Source organism: Oncorhynchus kisutch, linkage group LG19, assembly GCF_002021735.2.
Source record: "Oncorhynchus kisutch isolate 150728-3 linkage group LG19, Okis_V2, whole genome shotgun sequence".
Taxonomy (NCBI): Eukaryota; Metazoa; Chordata; class Actinopteri; order Salmoniformes; family Salmonidae; genus Oncorhynchus; species Oncorhynchus kisutch.
Window position 1 is genome coordinate 10322756 of NC_034192.2, and position 20026 is coordinate 10342781.

Consider the following 20026-nt stretch of genomic DNA (forward strand, 5'->3'; position numbering starts at 1 on the left):
GTATAATTTTTTTTTTTAAAGAGTCTATATACATTGTGTGCAAAAGGCATGAGGAGGTAGGCGAATAATTAAAATTTTGCAGATTAACACTGGAGTGATAAATGATCAGATGGTCATGTACAGGTAGAGATATTGGTGTGCAAAAGAGCAGAAAAGTACATAAATATAAACAGTATGGGGAAGAGGTAGGTCAAATTGGGTGGGCTATTTACCGATAGACTATGTACAGCTGCAGCGATCGGTTAGCTGCTCAGATAGCAGATGTTTAAAGTTGGTGAGGGAGATAAGTCTCCAACTTCAGCGATTTTTGCAAAAAATGAGGTGTTGGCTTTAGGGATGATTAGTGAGATACACCTGCTAGAGCGCGTGCTACGGGTGGGTGTTGCCATCGTGACCAGTGAACTGAGATAAGGCGGAGCTTTACCTAGCATGGACTTGTAGATGACCTGGAACCAGTGGGTCTGGCAATGAATATGTAGCGAGGGCCAGCCGACTAGAGCATACAGGTCGCAGTGGTGGGTGGTATAAGGCGCTTTGGTAACAAAACGGATGGCACTGTGATAAACTGCATCCAGTTTGCTGAGTAGAGTGTTGGAAGCTATTTTGTAGATGACGTCGCCGAAGTCGAGGATCGGTAGGATAGTGAGTTTTACTAGGGTAAGTTCGGCGGCGTGAGTGAAGGAGGCTTTGTTGCGGAATAGAAAGCCGATTCTAGATTTGATTTTAGATTGGAGATGTTTGATATGAGTCTGGAAGGATAGTTTACAGTCTAGTCAGACACCTAGGTACTTCTAGATGTCCACATATTCTAGGTCGGAACCATCCAGCGTGGTGATGCTAGTCGGGCGTGCGGGTGCAGGCAGCAAACGGTTGAAAAGCATGCATTTGATTTTACTAGCGTTTAAGAGCAGTTGGAGGCCACGGAAGGAGTGTTGTATGGCATTGAAGCTCGTTTGGAGGTTAGATAGCACAGTGTCCAAGGACGGGCCGGAAGTATATAGAATGGTGTCGTCTGCGTAGAGGTGGATCAGGGAATCACCCGCAGCAAGAGCAACATTGGCGTTTGCCCTGATAAATGTTTAACAGCTGGAGGGAGATTATGCCCATCCACATATCAAGTAGCTACTACTGTTCATTCACAATCCCGGCACGCCAATCCATTCTCATTTTAACAGTATTACAGACTCCAGCCAATTCCCTCTCAATGGTGGTGTGGAGAGCCTACTGCTAGCAGCAAGCCATCTGAACTGAACTCAGAATGAATCAACTGAGAATGTCTGTCAGATTTTGTCCAAGTATATTTTTCAGATCGGAAAATACCGAATCCTTCTAAAGTCTCGCAATTCATGGTAGATGGACAAAGCAATGCGTTTCGTCTTGTAATAGGCCTAAGAAGCAGGAGGGAAGATAACTGGACTACAGCCAACCCCTGCCTCCTACTTCCCTCTTCTCAATGGAAGTGTCCTCATTAGAAACTCCACTCCAACTCCTAAACACCAAACTAATCTACACTGTCACGGCACAGGAGTTCTTTCCCTTTCTGCCGTTGGAGTCGGGGTTCAACTTGGAACGTTGTTGGGGGGGGGGCATAATGAATCTTGGGAGGGGCTGCGGGCAGGGAAAGCATGTGACAGCACTGATAAGGGGAGAAACTGTTGAAGGCTCATATCACTTAGCTCCCTGCTTCGCAAGAATGATGCAATGTTTAGAGATAAGGAAGAGACTCCACCCAAAGTGGGGTATGAATACCACCACAGGGGAATCCATGTCTGTGTCTGAATTACAGCTGTGTCAACCCGTTGGGGAGAATTTTACTTGGTTAAGCTTCTCTAGTGCCCGTGAGTTATTTACTCTGATAATTAGAACCTAACACTGCTGAGTGTGACTGTTACAGAAAAGCGCTCAAGCGGCAAACAATCACAGTCCTCCAGCAGTGTGAATGTCTACATCGCAAATGACACTCTGCTTCCAATAAAGTGCACTACTTTTGCCTTCGCCCTCTTGTGCACTCTACCTGCCTCATTCTCTCGCTCCCCCATTTAATGGTCTGCTTTAATGAGCAGATCATTAAATTAATGATATTACAATGGAGCAGACAGGAGAAGTATAATGTATGTTGTACATAGAAACAGAATGGCTAGAACATACAGGGTTCTCTGTTAGCTCTAGTCCTGCATTGCCAGCCCATTGTCCCTCTCTGCTCCATCCTTTTCCATAAACGCCGCTCTTTATGAATCATCAGCGTGTGACGGAGAAGAGACAGTCCTAGCCAATGACTACCCACAGTCTTTCAGGCATTATGGTCACCGTGACACTACCACCGGAGCTACTTATTACATGTCTTTATCATGGCGGTGTGTCTGTAGGCCACTGAGGAGCTCTCTGCCTCTGCCAATCTCTCTGTCAACATGAGACCTGTAGGGACAGCCTGGGGATGTAGCGACAGCCACAGTGTGTGTGTGTGTGTGTGTGTGTGCGCGCGCGTCTTTGTCCTGTGCAAGACACAGAGAGGGAAAGAGAAACAGAGAGAAATAGAGAGAACAATGTGTCCTATCAGATTGCGGTCACGTATTGTTTACCCAGCAGGCTTATCACAGGGCACAGGTCGCTGGATGAGTTGGAGCTCGGTCAAAGAACAAAGTCGACATTACCAGCCAGCTAAACATCCCCAGAAAGACACAGACACACACACATTGAAAGATCGTTTCCCAGCAGCCACAACAGAGAATGCCTTCCAATTAATCCCTAGCAGATTGACCATACTGTGAAGCAATTGGATACATATCCTGGGGTTGTCATGGCAACTAGATGTTCTGGAATGTTCCGAGGGCCTTGGAGGTTGTTGGTTTCCTTCTGGACTGGACAGCCAATGTGACTCAGCTTTAGCCTCTATCAAGTCGTTGAATCAACATTACTATTGGCTGCACTGGAGCTCTTCAAATATATTCACAAATGTATCCAAACATCCATAATCTAACTAAGTACATTGAAACCGATATTAAAAGAGATTCATACATGTTGACGTTACATAAAAATGCTTGTTGGACAGATTCACAGATGAGAAAAGGGCTCTAAAAACCATATCTGCTACACCAAGCACACATATATGTTGCATGTCTGTGATCATGGCAATCTCTATAAAAACATGCTTCTCTTCTCATTCATCAACTGGTCTGGCTGGCACACAGGAATGACGTAATTAATACATTTCAACTCTTCAATGTTCTGATTTACACAACATGAATAATCCCCAACTGTCCAGTAGCGAGGGACGCCGCGGCGATAGTCCTGTTGCTAGGCACCGCCAGCAGCCTACCACTGCCCTGTGCTGTAATCTGTCACGGGAGATGGCCCTGGATGGCTGCCGTGGTGATGGCTATCGGGTGTTAGTTACGTAAGGAGAGGAGGAGGCCAGGTGCTGTTCTGCTGGCGGTGTGACCCGTGTTGCTAGGGACGCTGGGCGGTGTAGTATTATCATCCTGTGATTGATGGAAATTAACCAGCGTGCACTAAACCACACACGGCTCTTCATCTGAGAGGGATTTCCCCCCTCGCTTTCATCTAGAAGCCTCTTTCTTCTTCTGCATTTCTATCCCTCTCTTGCCCTTCAGAAATTCTCTCACTCCCTTTTCTTCATCATTTGATTCTCCCAAGATATGACTCTTTCCTGTCTCCCTGGGTCCCCACCTCCCTGTGTGTAACCCTCTCATTCTTTCTCCCTGTCACATATCTATTTATCTCCATCCTTCTCCCTCTCATTATTTATCTGTATTGCCTCTCTCCCTCTCTTTATCCCTTGCCCTTTTTCTCAATCCCAGTCAGCCATTTCAACAGAGGCCTGGTCTCTTTGAAATGTCTTTCAGTGACACTGACACTGCCCTCTCTGGGTCAGCCCACTCCAGGGCAGAGACCGAACAAACAGGACATCGCACACAGACCGCAGAACCCTGGCTGTACCATTTCACCACTGGGTATAACCACTATCCATTCTCCAGGGTACACACACCAACTGCAGCAACAACACTTGTTGCCCCTTGTATGACAGAGAGACTGAGGGGGAGGCGAGAAAGGGATGGCTAGAGGGATATAAATTAATTGCTTGAAACCTGCATATTGGGGAAAGGGGGATAGCTAGTCAGTTGTACAACTGAATGCATACAACTGAAGTGTCTTCCGCATTTAACCCAACCCCTCTGAATCAGAGAGGTGCGGGGGGGCTGCCTTAAATTGACATCCACGTCGCGGGCGCCCAATGAACAGTGGGATAACTGCCTTGCTCAGGGGCAGAACGACAGATTTTTATCTTGTCAGCTCGGGGATTTGATCCAGCAACTTTTCAGGTACTGGCCCAACGCTCTAACCACTTGGCTACCAGGACAAGCAGCATATGTTTTGAATAAATTGTGTTGTATAATGAGCCTTAAATATATGTTGTGGTTCTATTGTTGGAGATGCTATTGTTGGGATGGAGAAGTCAGCCAATAGGAGGAAGTCAGAGAGAGTTCATGGAAGACTTTATACTATACCTGGCAACTGACCATGACGACGACACAAACAATACATTCTATGGAAATTGAAAACCATTATGTTATAGTATTTTTTATTTTACCTTTATTTAACTAGGGAAGTCAGTTAAGAACAAATTCTTATTTACAATGACGGCCTACCCCGGCCAAACTTTCCCCTAACCCGGACGACGCTGGGTGTCACACCCTGACCATAGAAATATACAAAGTAAACTATGTTTTGGTTGGTCAGGGTGTGAGCTGAGTGGGCATTCTATGTTTCATTGTCTAGTTTGTCTATTTCTATGTCTGGGCTGATATGGTTCTCAATCAGAGGCAGGTGTTAGTCATTGTCTCTGATTGGGAACCATATCTAGGTAGCCTGGGTTTCACTGTGTGCTTGTGGGTGATTGTTCCTGTCTCTGTGTTTGCACCAGATAGGGCTGTTTCGGTTTTCATTACGTTCTTTGTTTTTGTAGTGTTTGTATTGATTCGTGTTTTACGTTTGTTTATTAAACATGGATCGCAATCTACACGCTGCATTTTGGTCCGATTCTCCTTCACCACAAGAGAACCGTTACACTGGGACAGTTGTGTGCCGCCCTATGGGACTTCCGATCACGGCCGGTTGTGATACAGCCCGGGTATCGAACCAGGGTCTGTAGTGACCTCGTCTCTAGTGCCTTTGACCGCTGCGCCACTCAGGAGCCTACATGTACCGGATAGGCTTTGCATGGCTACCCAGACTCCTTGCTCCGTTCAAACGCTATGCCACGCTAAAATACGAACAAATCCGGGCTGTCTGATTGGTCCCAGAAAACAATGGGTTGGGCCAGAGCCAGAACACACGTGGGTGAAGCGGCGCATTTGAAGTACATAATTGGCTTTGATACTTGGATTGGTTATAGGCGATCCAATTGTTGACCACTTTGTTTTCACCACAAACCACGTCACCCAAACAACTTTAAATGTGTCATATTCAGACTAAAGTCTGTCGCGAAACAACAGAATGAATGAGTCGTCGGGCAAGGGTAGGATACCACTGATTGTCATATATTGTGGCTTAACTGACATTGACTTGTGTGTAACATACATTATGATTCTCATAGTTGAGCAGAGTGTACAGACTGACTCATTGTAGAAAACCACAGGAAGTCTTCTTGAAATTGACAAGAAACAATGGCATTCTACAGCTTCAATCCCCTCCAGAACGGACATATTCATAGAAACAAAAACATTTCCACACAAGCACTGATATTTAACCCTTCCTCCTTGGCCGAGTTTCCTTCTATACATCTGAACAGCCAATGCATCTCTGTTGCTAAACAGAACCTTCGTGAGATCTGTTCTTCCTCACTTCATCTGACCTGACCTCTGCCCCAAAGTGCTCACTCCTCCCCAACTCAAGGCTGTCATGTTGATTGGTACCAGACTGTGTCTCGTCTCCTCCCAGAGGATCCCTCCCATAGGATCCCTGATGGCTAACCATAACATATCCTGACAATGTAAACGGTATACATTACCCTCTCCCTCAGTGACATGAATAAGCACATTTCAGATTCTCAGAACCAAACACTCGTCAATAGGTTTCTCTGCCAGTACCGTTCCCACATAGATAGCAGCATAATAAATAACTGACAGAAACAGAGAGTGAAATGTCAGATAGTATATGGAAATGTCACTGAGCACCTCGCAAGCATATGTTGTTTGACTTTCAGAGATGTAACAAATGGTGTTTTTACCACAGGATGAATCAAGGCCAGTTCATACAAACAGCGGAGCTAGTTGGTACACTACAAACCTCTACTAAACAGTAAACATGGTCCGTAATAGACAAAAGGTGGCACATCAAAAAGAACCAAGGACACAGCACACATTACCTCACTATAACCATTTAGATTTATACCTAGTGTCTATTCTGGACTGCGAGGCCTTCCATTATAGAAAAAAGACAGTGGAAGAAAATGTGACAGAAAAGCAACGAGAGTAAATTTAGCTTCAGAACAATCAAATCGACAAAAGCTGTAAGAGAATCTGCTAGAAGCTTATAACCACAGAAATGTGATTACTCCAAGAGCCTACTAACACTGAACACTCCCATCTAAACATGGCTCCTAGGCCACCAGTAAAAATAACGTTAAGCCCCTGGTTGGCCTTACCAAAACAACAACTCGCTGTCCCAGTTGGGTTAAATGCGGAAGACATTTTGGTTGAATGCATTCAGTTGTGATTGACTAGGTATCCCTTTTCCCCCTCACCCACTACACCCCATTCTCCCACATCTGCTGCTGCCAAGCCTAGGGAGAGAGGAAGCATATTGGAGACCGGGTCAAGGGTCACCGGGAGGGGTGTGTGAAATGGGGCGCACAGCCCTCAGTGATCAACTGCTCGTTTTGAGACTGGTCGGGGGTATATGTGTGTTTGGACGGGGGTTTGGGGTACCGACGGTGCTACCGTGGCAACAGGCTCCCAGCAACAGCAGCCCCACCTCTCGCCCACTCCTCCCTGAGGCTGGGTATCCATCATGATCAGGTGGGTCGGTTCCAACTCTTAACCTCTGATCTTGATCTTTAACTTAAAACACTTGACAGTGATCGATGGGGATAATGGGGGTGACAGTGTCCCTGACATTGATCTAACAAGCTTCTTGCTACACTGTCCTTACAGCGTAGAGTAGCCTACGTTATACCTAACAAACAAACCGTTTCCCCCCCCCCATTGAATTCCAGTATGCGTCAACTTCAGTGTCTGGCCATTTTCACAGCTTTTTGGCATAAATGTTATCACTAAGTTACTACTAGTATTATCACTAGGTAATAGGAGGTAAATCCCCTGACCTCCTTGGTGAAGACTACAAACAAGCAGACAGGGTGACTCTGTGGGAGTGGAGTTGAGTAACCCTCATGTCTAAAAGGGTCAAACGTTCAGGGAAGCAGAGTGCAGAGGCTGTGGTTGCATGTGTGCGTGCGTGTGTGGAGGCCTGCGTTAGATTAGAGAGATTGTTAAAGCGTGGAGCACTGCTCAGTGTAGCCTGGAGGATCTGTCTGAATGGATTAAACTAACAGGCTTAACACAGCCCACAGATAGATAGCCCTGCCTACTGCCTCGCTAACTGGCCTGACTACAGATCACACTATTACACACAGGAGACGGTGGCATAGAGAGATGGAGGAAATCACTACACAGTGGAGAGAGAGAGGGAGAGAGAGAGAGAGGGGGGGGGGGGGGGGCGAGAGAGAGAGAGGGGGGGGGGGGGGGGGGCACAAGAGCGGAAGAAAAAAAAAGTCATCTGAGAGAGACAGAGAGAGAAGATTTCAGTGTGTGACCATTAAAAGAGTACTCTGCTTTGGAGGACATTTAGATTTTGTCTAGAGAAACCTCATTGGTCACATTACCAGAGAACTGAAGGTGTTAGCCACAATGTTTACCTATTAATATGAACTGGCATCAGTGTTAGCCTATGGTTTATGTTAATTAACAGATTCCTACGTGGTCATTAGCATGTGTCAACAAGGGCGTGCATCAGCGCTGGCCTGTGTCATCATTAGCATATTTCAGTGTTGTATTAGCATTAGCCAAGGACTGCATTGTTCTGACTTCCAGACTGGCCCCTGGAGGACAGATGGCCAAGGCCAGCAGTAAAGCCCTTCAAATGCCTTTGCGAGGCTCCTTCATTGAGCTTGTTGACACTCCCTGTCCCACCTCAGCCCAGTTTAGCTAGTCCCTACAGGCCTGCATTCCGTTATCAACGTGTAGGTCATATCACCAGAAACACTAGTACACTTGTAGCCTACACGTGTACACTCTTGCACTCCAGGGACACGTATAGAGTTCTAGAGACAGACGCTAGAAAATATGTGCATGTATTAGCCAATACAGTTTATTGATGGGGTTGAATTACTCGCACGATTTCACTAACCCAACCTTAATCCGCCAGTATCAAATGTGCCGGTTAAGATAAAAGACTGGTGTGAGGAGTCTGCGGTATGAAAGAGGGAGACCTGATGAAGTACATAGCATCATTGCAGGATTGCGTACTGAAAGCTGAACATCTGTTGTTCACTGGTACAGGCTGCATCTTAAGTGTGTTTGTCAGCAAGACTACTTCATTTCATATTTATGGATGCTTCGTGCATGCCTTTCCCATCAGTGGGGGGGGTTAGAGTGAGGGGTGTGAGGTGAGGCTCACGAGGATGGAACACTGACCTAATAACTTTCCCTGTACAGCTGGTGTGCCAACCTCAACTCCCAGAATAGCACACACCCTTTCTCACTTTTCAGCTACACACACACACACACACACACACACAGCAGCTGGTCCTAGAATACAGGGAACGAACAACACATTGGTGGCGGGCCTCTGTTAGAGTGGAACCATTTCTGTCGCTCTAGTCACCAGCCAGGATATATATATATATATAAACCACTTCAAGACTCTGATACAGTCATTGAGTAAGACTTCTATTATAGTGCCACCATTAAAGTGATACGAAAAGGATTTTGGCAATGAAGCCTTTTATCTACCTCCCAAGAGTCAGATGAACGTGTAGCATGCTAGCTGTTCGCATAGACTTCCAGTCGTTACGCTACAGCTAGTTAGTTTCGCGAGCCAATGCTACCTATTAACTTCCTTCATATTGGATACAGAGACATAAAAATGGTATCCATGAGTTCATCTGACTCTGGGATAGTAGCTTTTTGGCTTCATTGCCAAAATCCCGAACTATCCCTATAATAGGAGTGACACACACTTCAACTCTCCTCTACTTTGGAAATGTTTCATCTCTGGAGGACAAACATTGAGGTCAAAGCGAACAAATAGTGTGGTACTACCATGCTCACTGAATGAACAAATAGGGAGATAGACAGCATCCACTGGGACAGTGACCTCCCCAGCAGCCACACATGCAGGCGGGAAGGCCGGTCAAATCCACAGGAAGTCTGGCCCTGGCGCCTAGAACAATGGGCCTGGGGAAACAGGCCTACTGCCACACAAAGGGAATGGGAGGGGTATGGAAGGAGGGGAGTCAGAGCCACATTAACAGCTCAAAATAAGCAAGGCCAAGCCTGAGCCTAACGTGGATCAGACTGAAACCAGCCCAGACCAAACCAGCCACTGTAAAACAGGATACAAGCCAGGCTTGGGCTGCTATAGCGATAGCTAATAAATAAGAAGCTCACAGCGAGTGGCGACATGTTGATGTCAATGATATCCATCACGACCATCTGAGGAGTGTCGTGGGGGAGGAGAGCAGTGGGCGAAGAGCAGCTTGATCTGAATTGTAAATGAATGTCAGTTTGGATGTTCAGTTGCTCACTGGGGCAGATGACAAAGCCCTGGGGATGGGATGCTGAGTGAGAGGGGGAGGAGATAACGGTCTACAAATGGCTCCTGTAATGGATTCTACTAAAACTAGAACTTTTCCCACCGCGTCTGTGGATAAACAACACTACGTTAACAGATCTCCACAGCAGACCACAATAGAGCACTCAAAGATCAATGGAGAAAATGTTGCAGCAGACTACCAAAAACACACACACAAATCAGAGAGACCCATTGACATAGTGTAACATAATGCCCAAGTATAGGTTTAGTTCTTTCTGAGAGACTTTGCTGAGTAGTATTCTGTAGGATTAAGAACAGTAGAGTTAGGATTTTGACATGTGGTGCCATCTCAACTATCTAATCATGTCTGGAGACAGATTTATCAAATCCCCTAAAGAAACTTCAACTCAGTCCCACAAAGCTTGGTTAATCATCACACCAGAGATACAGTCTCTGAATTATCGAAATCAACAGCAACACAGACATTACCACTCTGGCCACTCTTCTAACGAATCACTCCAACACGCCATCTCTTTCTCTCACCCTGTCCTTTCCTCTCCTTTCCTAACAGCCGATGGCTCAACTCCTCTGACTGTTAACTTGTGCCCCAGTTCAACACAGACAGATGATCAGAGGGTTGGGGTGATCAGTGTGAGGGCAGCAGACAGAGAGGCAAATGGGCTCATTGTGGTGGATGCTCAGCAGTGTCACATCTGAGGATCAACGACACGCCATAGCCTGAGATCAACACACTGGCAACAAATGGCTCCGGTGCAGACTTAACCACAAGCAAATAAAGAGAAACAGCAACATGAATTTAGTCACAGAGACAACACACACACATTTGTAGAGACGAGACAGGAACACAGACAGGAACATCCCACAGTGTCGTAACCTGATAGCCGTTGAACTGCCTGTGCCGTATCATTCATGATGCCTCCTCACCCTGGCTCAAATTAATCCTCACAGAATCTAAATATTAGCCCCAAAATAACACCCCGATCAGCACTCGGATTGTCCCAAAATCCTGCCCCCCCATAGAGAGGCTAAATGTGTCTGATTAAACACGCAACTAAAGGAATCCTGAATCCTCCCATTCTAGAGTCTTGTGCTTGGAAAGTACTAGAAGAGCTGTTTCCCGAAGGACAAAGGATTCAAATCAGAAGCAATGACAGCTCACTCACTTCAGGTAAAGCTGTTCCATGAAGACGCTCAGACCGTTAAGTAATTCTGAACTTCTAGTTATATAGAGACGTGATATCATATGCAACAACAGCATGAGGAGACCATACAGGAACATTGTCTACTCCTCCAACAGAACCACGTGCAAAGCACTCAATGTCAAAGAAAGCTCCCTTTCTAAAGAAGGACTATGTCACAGAGAAAATATTTGAACACAACAGGAGAAGACAAGTCTGAATCTGCCAGGTAATTCAATTTGAACAGGATGCAAACTAATTAAAAACATGCAGCAACACCAGAATACTGCTATTTGGCAGTGTTCCAGTGACTCTGAACGAAGCTCAGTTGGCCCCTGAACGTAGCCAAGTGGAGGCTGGCGATCGATGGAGGGCCTCTGCTTTTGTTCTTAGCGGGCTGTGCACTTTGTTCAGTCACTGATGCAAAACGGGAGGGGTGACCCTGAAATCAATACTGGACCTGCATGGTTAACACAGAGTATTTAGAGCTTGCTATCGCACTGAACAAACACACAGCCTCGCCAAACAAAAAGAGAGAGGATCTGAGTCCAACGCTGATTGAACCTACAATATGTTCAGAGATATCATTTCAGTTCTTCGTAACTGAGGAAGGGTTCATGGGGTTTTAACTATTGTATTAGTAAAATAATGATAATTATCCTCAGTTGCAGCCTTTGTAAACAAAAACATCCTAAAAGCCTCCACTTTTGCATCCTTCACTGCGCTTCACTGAAACACCAGCATCATAAGAAGTGTTGGAGTTTTATCATTGAAATAATGACATTATAGCCATTGCTTTCTTGCGCTCTCTTTAGTCCACAAAAACAGCCTGGACAGGTCTGACAAACATGTGAAGAAATATCCCCAATACCTTTCAAATTCCTTTAACCCAGTTTACCAGAGACTACAAGAATGTAAACAAGGTGATATCAGGCTGCAACTCCAGCCATTGTCCTTATGTTGCCTTTAAATACAGCACATAATGGATTACCTTCAGACTAAAATATGTTCCAAATAAATTATATGCATTGACAGTGTCACTAAGATTCAAGTGTATTAGTTTAAAATCAAATAGATCGTTTTTAGAAAGAAAAACCCGTTGTTTTTGCATAGTTACCTCATAGGGAAAAGGTTCATAAAATAAATAAAAAAGTTATCTTACCGGCTAATTCGTCCGGTTCCAGCCCAGTTTCGGTGTCTATTCCGCATATCACAAAGTAGTGAGCAAAACGGCAAGGCGCCGCTCCAGAAGCCGCGTTTGTCCCACTCATCTTGGATCACAGATCAGCGTGCTCCCGTTCCTAGTACTCCAACCGAGACATCTACATAGCGAGAATAAAACTGGTTTTGAAACTATTCTTTAGTCTTTGTAAATGGCAGAATGATAGTTCCGACGCACGATTAAATTAGTTCTGTTCATCAAAGATATATTTAAATTGACTGAAATATCGAAGGGAATACTTGCTGGTTGTCAGCCCTTGGTCGCACTGACAATACCGACTGAACCGAGTTGGAAACGCTAGCTGTGTCTGTGTGCGCTTGCTTTACTGCCTCGCGAGGGCGGACGAGTGGCAAGTGTCGCAGGGCGGGACATTTAAATCAAATCTGATGCATATATTAGGTCAATTAGGTGCAAAATGTGCACTGTATGTGGTCTACATATTAATCAATATATTGCATGCTAAAGCCTATGTTTAATTTCCTCTGATTGTTAATAAAAAAAAACGTTATATGGACATTATCTCATGAGATGGGCTTAACATACATTAGGTCAGCTTGCTTTTCTTTCTGTTATCGTTTTCCTCAACTCCAGTTTTTTACTTAATAGGCTACAACAGTGGTTCCCAAACTTTTTATAGTCCCGCACCCCTTCAAACATTCAATCTCCAGCTGCGTACCCCCTCTAGCACCAGGGTCAGCGCGCTCTCAAATATTTTTGGCATCATTGTAAGCCTGCCACACACACACTATACAATACATTCATTAAACATAAGAATGAGTGTGAGTTTTTGTCACAACCCGGCTCATGGGAAGTGACAAAGAGCTCTTATAGGACCAGGGCACAAATAATAATAATAATCGATTATTGTCCAATCAATGTCCTTTATTTAGCCATCTTACATATAAAACCTTATTTGTTCATCCAAAATGGTGAATAACTCACCACAGGTTAATGAGAACGGTGTGCTTGAAAGGATGCACATAACTACAATGATGGGTTGTATTGGAGAGTGTATCTTAAATCATTTTCCACACACAGTCTGTGCCTGTATTTAGTTTTCATGCCAGTGAGGGCCGAGAATCCACCTTCACATTGGTACGTGGTTGCAAAGGGCATCAGTGTCTTAACAGCGCCATTTGCCAAGGCAGCATATTCTGAGCGCAGCACTATCCAGAAATCTATCAGTGGCTTCTGATTAAATTATATTTTCACAGAACCGCTTGTTGCAATTTCGACGAGGCTTTCTTGTTCAGATATCGGTAAGAGGACTGGAGGAAGGGCATCAAAGGGATAACAAATCCAGTTGTTTGTGTCGTCCGTTCCGGGAATGTACCTGCGTAATTGCGCACCCAGTTCACTCAGGTGCTTCACTATATCACATTTGACATTGTCCGTAATCTTGAGTGCGTTTGCACACAAAAAAAATCATACAATGATGGAAATACCTGTGTGTTGTCCTTGTTAATACAGACAGAGAAGAACTCCAACTTAACCATAGCGTCAATTTTGTCCCGCACATTGAATATAGTTGCGGAGAGTCCCTGTTATCCTAGATTCAGATCATTCAGGCGAGAAAAAACATCGCCCAGATAGGCCAGTCGTGTGAGAAACTCGTCATCGTGCAAGCAGTCAGATAGGTGAAAAGTATGGTCAGTAAAGACAACGTTAAGCTCATCTCTCAATACTTTCCCCCTTGATAACCAGCGCACTTCTTCCGTATGTTGTAAAAGCGATACATGGTCGCCGCGCATATCATTGCATAATGAAAATGGTTATTTCGCTGAACACTAGATGGTTTAATTTTATTTTTGGAAGTGAAACGAGGCTACTCAGACAAGACAAAAACATCACCCAAATGTATAGCCCTGTTGAAAAGTCTAAATGGACTGTTTGAAAATGTGAATCACTTTTTTTTAGGCATACCCCGGACGGCATTGCTACCCCAGTTTGGGAACAGCCAGGCTACAGGATTCTGTACATGGCTGACCTTGCCTGGGGGATCGGAGGGTTAAATCCAGCCAGTGTTCACACAATCCATGACAGAGAATTATGGAGTCAGCCAATGTAATAATAGCTTTTCTCCTCTATCCTCCTCCCTGTTCTCCCCTCTTATTCCTCAGACTATGTGACAGGAAGATAGGTTCTCAGCAAGGGGTCATAATATCCCACTGTCCTCTGAATGGCTGTAAATGAGCTGTGTGTGTTTTGATCTCAGCAGGTGTCAGATGAGAGGCGCTGGGCTGTGGAGGAAAAGGCCCTTCCCAACACAGTGCTAAAACTCTCATGTTCATTCTCCTCACCTCACCAGTCATTAACCTGAGGAAGTCCATTGTGTCTGTTACATGGGATAGGAATATCAGGGAAATAACAGGCTAGGTACTGTATGTAGGTTAGGACTTTTCAACTCCTGAAGAGATACATCTTGTATTATAAACTGGGTGGTTTGGCTGACAGCCGTGATATATCAGATCATATATCACCAGTATGACAAAACATTTATTTTTACTGCTCAAATCATAATTTTTAAAAACCTTTATTTAACTAGGCAAGTCAGTTTACAATTGTGCACCACCCGGACTCCAAATCACTGCCGGTTGAGATACAGCCTGGAATCGAACCAGAGTCTGTAGTGACACCTCTAGCGCTATGATGCAGTGCCTTAGACCACTGAGCCACTCGGGAGCCCAATTACATCAGTAACCAATTTATAATAGCAATAAGGTATCTCGGGGATTTGTGGTATATGGCCAATATACCATGACTAAGGGATGTTCTTACGTACGACACAACGTGGACCATATCCCATGCCTTATTGCTTAACTATACACTACCAGTCAAACGTTTTATAACAACTACTCATTCAAGGGTTTTTCTTTATTTTTACTATTTTGTACACTGTAGAATAATAGTGAAGACATCAAAACTATGAAATAACACATGGAATCGTGTCGTAACCAAAAAAGTGTTGAATTGAAATTGATTCCAGGTGACTACATCATGAAGCTGGTTGAGATAATGCCAAGAGTGTACAAAGCTGTCATCAAGGCAAAGGGTGACTATTTCAAAAATAATTTTGATTTGTTTAACACTTTTTTGGTTACCACTTGATTCCATGTGTTATTTTATAGTTTTGATGTATTCGCTATTATTCTACAATGTAGAAAATAGTAAAAAAATTAAGAAAAACCCTTGAATCATTTGGTTTTCTAAAACTTTTGACCGGTAGTGTACAGGCAGCAGTTTCTGTTTGGCTTTCTCCAATAAATATACAATAAGTGTTGTGTAGAAACAGAAAATATGACTGAAGATTCCCCTCTGTTATCTGTTCTGATCCATTCACCTATGTGAGTCTTTCAAGTCTCAACACATAGGAGAACCCGAGAAAGAAGCCTTGTACAAGCGAGTGACTGAAATGAAAGGAACATTGTACTTTGCCTCCCTCTGGTGGTGTAACTGTGTGTGTCTCAAATGTGGTCTTCGCCTGGTGGTGGGGGTAAATAATACTACAATTACCTTCATTGGATGCTGGGTAGCCTGAGAAGACAGGTATCAATCAACAAAAACATATTTTCTATATTTATATTGTTTCAGTGGCATAACAATACAGTAAACATCAGAGGAGTATATATGAAACAATACACCATCAAAACGGACAAATATTAAAAACAAGACATGGGATTGACAACTTTAAGCCGAAGTATAAAATCAGTGACCTGTAAACTACATACATTCCTCAATAACCAAAACATCATCTATGGTCACAGATAACTATAAACCAGTGACCTGTAAACTACATACATTCCTCAATAACCAAAACATCATCTATGGTCACAGATAACTATAAACCAGTGACCTGTAAACTACATACATTCCTCAATAACCAAAACATAATCTATGGTCACAGATAACTATAAACCAGTGACCTGTAAACTACATACATTCCTCAATAACCAAAACATCAGCAGCATCAGTTGAATTTAACTACAAACATAATCTATAGCCACAGATAACTATAAACCCAGTGCAAGGAACCACATTAAACAAATGACAACAGCTTTCAAATATCATTTGATGTCAGACATATATGATACATTTGTCACCAGTGTTAAAAAAACACCTGTTGCAATTGACATGTTTTGTGTATGGGACAACAGAAACTCGTCTGGTTTCTCTCCTTTAGCTTTGGTTCTGGCTGCAATAGGTAGTCAAAAAATACTGTAAACAAACAAAATACAATTTACAATACCATCATTATGATGATGGCCTAACAATGCAGGCAAACAATACTGTAGGAATACGGATAACCAAACACCAATCACCCCTACATGCTGACCACACTGCTTTCTTCGCATGCGCGATCGTTGCAAAATAAATGTAAACATACATGTTAATCAATCATTGTGTGTCAGCGAGCGCCTGTGCGGCCAGGCGCTAAAATAGAAATTGGTTCTATTTACGACATTGGTTCGGTTTACCATTTTATCTGTGGATTAATTGTCAGAGTAGAGGACCTTGTGCATTTCAGGTAAAGTAACAACCCAATGTTTATATACAGTGGGGCAAAAAAGTATTTAGTCAGCCACCAATTGTGCAAGTTCTCCCACTTAAAAAGATGAGAAAGGCCTGTAATTTTCATCATAGGTACACTTCAACTATGACAGACAGAAATAGAGAAAGGATCAGTAAGGTGACGTTTCAGTTCACAAGTCTATTGAATGTACACAAGATCCCTCTGAACAAGTACATCAACTTTTCCCCCAAGCTTTCTCTTTACTTTATGGGTTGTTCCATTTGATTGCAATCACTTTTTGACTGCACCCCTCTTGATTTGAACAAAACTTTCCATACATGCAAGTGGTCAGAAAGTGTATTTTTGGACCTGAAGGCCAACACTTTTAGGAGTCAGAGGTGCTCAATGTAAACCCATTTTGCCATTCAAGATACGCAAAAACATGTGAACACACACACACACACACACCCGTTCAAACATTTGGGGTCACTAAGAAATATCGTTGTTTTTGAAAGAAAAGCACATTTTCTTTCTCCATTAAAATACCATCAAATTGATAAGAAATACAGTATAGACATTGTTAATGTTGTAAATGACTATTGTAGCTGATTATTTTTTATGGAATATCTACATAAGCGTAGAGGCCCATTATCAGCAACCATCACTCCTGTGTTCCAAAGGCACGTTGTGTTAGCTAATCCAAGATTGTCATTTTAAAAAGGCTAATTGATCATTAGAAAACCCTTTTGCAATTATGTTAGCACAGCTGAAAACAAAACAAAGTAACAAAACGGTCCGTCTTTAGACTAGTTGAGTATCTGGAGCATCAGCATTTGTGGGTTCGAAATTCGTCAGTCTATTCTTGTTCTGAGAAATGAAGGCTATACCATGCAACGAAATTGCCAAGAAACTGAAGATCTCGTACGCCGCTGTGTGCTCCTCCCTTCACAGAACAGCTCAAACTGGTTCTAACCAGAATATAAAGAGGAGTGAGAGGCCCTGGTGCACAACTGAGCAAGAGGACAAGTACATTAGAGTGTCTAGTTTGAGAAACCGATGCCTCACTGGCAGCTTCATTAAATAGTACCCGCAAAACACCAGTCTCAACATCAACAGTGAACAGGCAACTCTGGGATGCTGGTCTTCTAGTCAGAATTCATCTGTCCAGTGTCTGTGTTCTTTTGCCCATCTTAATCTTTTATTTTTATTGTCCATTCTGAGATATGGAGTTTTCTTTGCAACTCTGCCTAGAAGGCCAGCATCCCGGAGTCTCCTCTTCACTGTTGACATTGAGAGTGGTGTTTTGCAGGTACTATTTAATGAAGCTGCCAGGTACAGTGGCTTGCGAAACTATTCCCCCTCTTGGCATTTTTCCTATTTTGTTACCATACAACTTGGAATTAAAATAGATTTGGGGGGGGGTTGTATCATTTGATTTACACAACATGCCTACCACTTTGAAGATGCAGAATATTTTTTGATTGTGAAACAAACAAGAAATAAGACAAAAAAACTGAACTTGAGCATGCATAACTATTCACCCCTCAAAGTCAATACTTTGTAGTGCCACCTTTTGCAGCAATTACAGCTGCAAGTCTTTTGGGGCATGTCTCTATAAGCTTGGCAGTGGCACATTTAGCCACTGCTTCAGCTCCTTCAAGTTGGATGGGTTCCGCTGGTGTAAAGCAATCTTTAAGTTATACCACAAATTCACGAGGCCATTCAAAGACATTTAAATGTTTCCCATTAAACCACCCAAGTGGTGCTTTAGCAGTATGCTTAGGGTCATTGTCCTGCTGGAAGGTGAACCTCCGTTCCAGTCTCAAATCTCTGGAAGACTGACACAGGTTTCCCTCAAGAATGTCCCTGTATTTAGCACCATCCATCATTCCTTCAATTCTGATCAGTTTCCCAGTCCCTGCCGATGAAAAACATTCCCACAGCATGATGCTGCCACCACCATGCTTCACTGTGTGGATGATGTTCTCGGGATGATGAGAGGTGTTGGGTTTGCTCCAGACATAGCGTTTTCCTTGGTCAAATAGCTCAATTTTACTCTCATCTGACCAGAGTACCTTCTTCCATATGTTTGGAGAGTCTCCCGCATGCCTTTTGGCAAACACCAAATGTGTTTGCTTATTTCTTTCTTTAAGTAAAGGCCAGCTCTTTGGAGTGTACGGCTTAAAAAGTGGTCCTATGTACAGATAATCCAATCTCCGCTGTGGAGCTTTGCAGCTCCTTCAGGGTTATCTTTGGTCCCTTTGTTACCTCTCTGATTAATGCCCTCTTTGCCTGGTCCGTGAGTTTTGGTGGGCGGCCCTCTCTTGGCAGGTTTGTTGTCGTGCCATATTCTTTCCATTTTTTAATAATGGATTTAAAATGGTGCTCCGTGGCATGTTCCAAATGTTTTATATTTTTTTATAACCCAACCCTGATCTGTTCTCCACAACTTTGTCCTTGACCTGTTTGGAGAGTTCCTTGGTCTTCATAGTGCCACTTGCCTGGTGGTGTTGCATTATCTGGGACCTTTCAGAACAGGTGTATATATACACTGAGATCATGTGACAGATCATGTGACAGTTAAATAAGGTCCACCTAAGACAATCTAATTATGTGACTTCTGAAGGTAATTGGTTGCACCAGATCTTATTTAGGGGTTTCATAGCAAAGGGGGTGAATACATATGCTTATGTTATTATTTTCATTTCATCAACTTTGACTGTTTTGTGTATGTCCATTACATGAAAAACAAACAAAAATACATTTAAATTACAGGTTGTAATGCAACAAAATTCCAAAATACATTTTGGACACTACAGTTTAAATTGTTAACTTCTGTTAAAGCAAGGCTCCTGAACTCTTGTGTATTTTCTGCATTATGCAATGATATGGTTAGCGACCATGTAACGCTTTTACAATATACAGAAGTGTGCTGGTTATCAAGGGGCAAAGTATTGACACATTTTTGAGAGATGAGCTTAAAGTTGTCTTTACTGACCATTTTCACTTGACTGACCGCTTGCATGATGACGAGTTTCTCACACGACTGACAAACTCGACTGGTTGATGTTTTTTCTCACCTGAATGATTTGAGTCTAGGATTACAGGGACTCTCCGCAACTATATTTTCTGTCTGTATTAACAAAAACAACACACAGGTCTTTCAGCCATTTAATTAGCTGTTCAGGAGTCTTATGGCCGGTGGGTAGAAGCTATTTAGGAGCCTTTTGGACCTAGACTTGGCACTCTGGTAACGCATGCCAT

General features: G+C 43.4%; 1 protein-coding gene across 11 annotated transcripts in view; it reads right to left on the reverse strand.

Moving 5' to 3' along the window:
• LOC109910377 (DENN domain-containing protein 5B) overlaps positions 1–20026 on the reverse strand; it is a 97044-nt gene that overhangs the window by 68478 nt on the left and 8540 nt on the right. For 10 of the 11 annotated variants that reach the window (XM_031797011.1, XM_031797010.1, XM_031797004.1 and 7 more), the window contains exon 1: positions 12193–12596. In XM_031797011.1, coding sequence (XP_031652871.1) covers positions 12193–12301 — 109 coding nt within the window. In that variant the 5' untranslated portion in view covers positions 12302–12596. Of the gene's footprint in view, positions 1–12192; positions 12597–20026 lie in introns of those variants that run through there. The other variant, XM_031797001.1, reaches the window with a different exon arrangement.